Source organism: Octopus bimaculoides, chromosome 5 (genome assembly GCF_001194135.2).
Source record: "Octopus bimaculoides isolate UCB-OBI-ISO-001 chromosome 5, ASM119413v2, whole genome shotgun sequence".
Taxonomy (NCBI): Eukaryota; Metazoa; Mollusca; class Cephalopoda; order Octopoda; family Octopodidae; genus Octopus; species Octopus bimaculoides.
This window is the reverse complement of record NC_068985.1, coordinates 109,866,712-109,872,001: the sequence shown is the minus strand read 5'-3', so window position 1 is coordinate 109,872,001 and position 5,290 is coordinate 109,866,712. Positions and strand designations below refer to the sequence as shown.

Here is a 5,290-nt window from a genome sequence, read left to right as displayed (position 1 = left end):
TAAATACAAAAAAAGGGGTTTTGTATGATTGTGTATAGAGGAATATATTATTTTGTTTAAAAGAGTTCCAACACTGTCTGTTTTTTATGTTTTATTTATATTCCTGCAAAACCAATGTGGGATATAGAATATGGAATATACAATATGTAATATAAAATAAAAATGGATGGTACAATGAAATAAAGTATTGAATGTCTTATTGAATATATGGAATATGTCTTATTGAATATATGGAATATGTCTTATTGAATAGATGAAATACTGAGTGTTCAATATAAAGGATTAAATATATATGAGAAATTGTTTTGTTTTGGTTGTAGGGATAAGATTTTTAAACCCCAGTAGGTGTTTGGCTGTTCTTAGAAATAATGCCAAATTTATTTTTTATCCCTACAACCAAAACACAAAACGATTTCTCAAATGTCATCATTTCTAAAAATAAATTTGGCATGCTTCATAATTGACACACAACTGTCGAATAATACTGAAACTACATAAAACTGAAGATTGCGGAATACATAAAAGTAAACGTGTTTTTGTAATATACAATATTGTAGTTATAAAAATACAAAAATAGACAGATAAAAATCAGAGTGTTTTGGAATTTCATTGACTAATATATATGTATGTATATATGTATATATATATATATACATATATATATATATGCAGACATGCATGTATTCGTGTGTATATATATATATATATATATATATATATGTATATATATGTATATTATATATATATGTATATATATATATATACATATATATATATATGCAGACATGCATGTATTCGTGTGTATATATATATATATATATATATATATATATAATACACGCGTATATATATATGTATATACATAATATATGAATGTATATGCATACACATTTGCACATACACACACACACACACACATACATATATATATGTAAACCTGCAGTTGATTTTTATTATATAAATAATAATAAAAATATATGCACGAAATACACTGTAATACTTTGGTGATTTTTTTGTACATCAAATGGTACACGTGTAACCTAAGCTATTTTTCCTTTCTAGCTATACTGTGCATCAGTTACAGAATACAGTGCCACATAAAAGCCTAGTAGGTCAGAATTTGTACACTATAGCTTTGTTTATTGAGAGATAACGTAAAGAGGTCGTTTAAGCATCCCGGAGATGTTTTTCTCATAAAGTTATGCTTTTGACCGATGAATACATCTCAAATAACAACAGATGATTCAAAGGCTCCATCGATGGCAGGCCATCTGCTATATGTGTGTGTGTACACACAGACAGACACATACCCTCACCTCTATATGTATGTATATAGCATATATATGAATTATGTACATATATAAATATATATATATATATATATGTTTGTATACGTATATATATATGTACATATGTGTGTATATATATATATATATATATACAAGCACATTAGTTTCATGCTTATATATATAGATATACGCACACATTCACATGCGCACACATAAAGACATGCATACACACACACAAATATATATGTGTATATATATATATATATATATATATATATACATAAAGAGAGAGAGAGAGAGAGAGAGAGAGAGAGAGAGAGAGAGAGAGATGGTAATAGGAAGGACAAGCAGATAAAGAGTGTTACATAGAGAGAGATATGCATATATATTTAAGCTGGAGCAGTGAAAGTAAGAGAAAGAGAGAGGTGGGGAGAGAGAGGGAGAGAGAGAGATACAGAGCGGTGTTCGTACATAATTGCTTAAATCAACGCAGCAATGTGGGAAGGCCAAAGTTTATCAAAGACATTCTAGAATGCTTCATGTATTCCTTTGACTCTCACAATGACGTCACTGGCTGCATTTATCTTGTACCAAACATAAAAGGATAATGGCGTCATGAGTGAGCGCAAGTCGAAGAAATGGTCGACAGTGCAGTTGAATAATTGCTGGAAATTTAAGAATTAATTCTAATAATTTTACGCCTACGATATCTCGCCATATAATGTATTCTTTCTCCTTTAAAATATATGTTGTTTTAGACGAAGAATTTATATCTCATTCCAGATTCCACTTCAAGAGTTAAGATCGCCTAGAAGTGGCTGAAACAGAACACTGACAAATGTGAATCGAGTTGTGAATATATATATATATATGAACCAGGCACAGACACAGAAACTCACATATTGTTTGCATGATATTTTCACTTTAAAGTCTCCCAAGTACATTGTTACACGAAGTGATGACGATAATGCAGAGGATGGCAGTGATGATGATGATGGTGATGACAATAATGATGGTGATAATGATTATAATAATAATAATAATAATAAAAATAATAATAATAATAATAATAAAAATATCGTCTGATATTAAATTTGTATGACTTTTTTCTTTATCCACACTTCTCTTTGTATTTATTAAATCGTTTTCAAATTATTCTTTCAAAGTGCTTATAAAGAAGTATTTTGTTTGACTTCTCTTGTTGCAAAAGACCGGAGCTTTGGATTCGCTTAAACTAAATCTCTGGAATTATTATACATTATTTCTCTTTAAATAGCTTTCTTTCGGCCTTTTATTTTTACCAAAATATGAATAAATCATTACAGTTGAGAGTTGTCTTCTCTCTTATCCGATACCAAAGCCAGGTATTTTTTAGATGTGACTAACTTGATTAAATCTACCTAATATATTAACTGTTTTAGTTTCGTATATTTTTAACATTATGCAGTCATTCATAGATTATAGATTCTCCAAGTGTGACTTTATTTATGCACGATTAGATGTGGCAGATAATTTTACGTTTAAAAGATATAAAATACTTGGGAAAAAACCACTTAAAATAATGCAAGAGAGAATTTAGGCAACAAAATGAAAGCAAAACAGAAGCATATTGTATTACGTTACATAAGTTGTTTAATGATTCTATGATATTTCGAGAAAGATTTCCTTTTACAAATAAAAGAAACAATAATGAAAGACTTCGGAGGAATTTGTTATTAGCAGAGGCCGTACTAATCTGTTGTGATTCTTCAGAAGAATTTCCAACGTTTTGCGCAAAAGAGGTTCATATAGCCAATGAGGTGAATCCGATACGTCATCATTGTTGTCTGAAAACTATATGAAGCTGTAGCATTATTATGAGTTCTGTAGTTATAAATCTCAGAGGGATTATCCAAATTCGACAGAATTGTGGTCGTTTTGATTTAGCTGGATCTCATTTCAGCCATAGTTTTACATATTGATGGATATCTCGGTTAAATGATTTGCTGCTATATGTGTAGCCATATGCGCACGAAGAAAATTGTACGACACATCTTACAACATATACATTTATTATTCAGTAGAAATAAGCATCTGTCTTACGTGAAACATTGTTGTTTCTGTAAACAAATAGGACATAAAAATAAAAGCTTCTTTACGAAGCGGAGATGGAGAAAATAAACGATTTCAGTTTGATTTTTAAAAAGTTTTGCTTTCCATATTCATAGTCGTAATCATCTCATTGTAAGACAATAAAAATGTTTCTAGATGACCATTTTGTCTCCTAGAAATAGCAACCAAAATTTCCTTGTATCTTACTTTAGTCTCTTGGCAAACAGGGAGAAGCTACATTAATAGATAATATTTACCGATAAACGCTAACCTGCAACAAGAATTTCGTTGATAGAAACATCTTTGATCATATACCTGTGGGATCAGTAATAACGGGGTTAAATAACACCAACCATATACATTTAACTACGATATCGTTGTTGGCTACATAAATAAAATGAACCTATATTGGGATCAGCCCTATTCTTAGTTAAGCTACTTCGCAAGAAAACAATTACACAAGCAAGCAACATTTGATGAACGTAACAGGAATATTGCTGATTGTAATTTTATTCCCAAAACTGATAACAGGATACAAATAATATGATGCAAACATGAGTTTGGTCAATATGACATTTGCTTGCAGGAACCATGGCATCACCTACGATAATAGACGAGCTTTAACTAAGGCCAACAATTGTCAGATCTGATTAAGGTTTCCTCCTCACATATCGCAGCTGCCAGAGAGTATAGCAGCATTCATGATAAGAGTGCCATAATAAATTAGCTTTAACTAAGGCGAGCTCTTGTCAGCTCTGAGTAAAGCTGAATGTCCACATATCTCAGCTGCCTTGATCACGAGAGAAACGAGAGAAGATTATAAGCGTTTATGTTTTAATGAAATGTTTCAAGAGAAGAGTAATTCGTTCCTAAACTTCCACATGAACCAGACGACATTTAGCGAAGTAATATCTTGAAGACACGAAAGAAGCGACGAAATACAAGCCAAAAATACCATGGATTAGATGATAAGAAAAAAAAAAATCATTGAACTATGGCAGCCCGTACTTATAAATATCCAACAAACACATCATTACATTTTTCACTGGCAAACAAAATACGCCAGGATTATAGTAGAAGACACTTGTCTTAGACAGCTCACTGTGGAAATGAATGTGAAACCTGGTGGTTGCAAGGCGAACTTCTTAAGCATATAGCCATATCTAAAAAAGTATTTAGGTGGTGATCCATTTCAGTGTCCGGGGCTGAACATATACCAACCATCATATAGGTGCTCTCGGCATACATACGTATGCATAAAGAATAATCACACACAGACACACACACACACGCACACACACACACAAACAAACACACACACACGCACAGACGCACACGCGCGCGCACACACACACACACTTACAAACGCAAGTATGCACACAAACGCGCGTATATATATATATATACTTATACAAGCATATACATATATAGGCGCAGGCGTCACTGTGCGGTAAGAAGCTTACTTCTCAATAACATGGTTCTGGGTTTAGTCCCATTGTGAGCTACCTTGGGTAAGTGTCATCTACTATAGCCTCGGGCGGACCAAACCCTTGAGAGCAGATTTGGTAGGCGGAAACTGAAAAGAAGCTCGTTGAGTATCTATCTATCTATCTATCTATCTATCTATCTATCTATCTATCTATCTATATGTATATATTCTTTTATTCTTTTATTCTTTTACTTGTTTCAGTCTTTTGACTGTGGCCATGCTGGAGCACCGCCTTTATATATATATATATATATATTACAAATTAAAAGGGTAAAGGATTATCAATTTATTAATTAATAAATCAATTAACAATTAATAATTTTTACCAAGCCCATCGGTATGAAAGCACCATTATTGGTGGAGAGCTTATTTAAAAACTCATATATATTTATAAACATAATTAAGGGATCAGCAAATATTT

General features: G+C 31.7%; 1 protein-coding gene across 1 annotated transcript in view; it reads left to right on the top strand.

Moving 5' to 3' along the window:
- The window catches only part of LOC106877430 (uncharacterized), an 18,011-nt gene extending 15,629 nt beyond the window's left edge, over window positions 1–2,382 (top strand). The window contains exon 9 of the mRNA XM_014926331.2: window positions 2,073–2,382. Coding sequence (XP_014781817.1) covers window positions 2,073–2,101 — 29 coding nt within the window. The 3' untranslated portion in view covers window positions 2,102–2,382. The remainder of the gene's footprint in view (window positions 1–2,072) is intronic.
- Window positions 2,383–5,290: the final 2,908 nt, after the last annotated feature.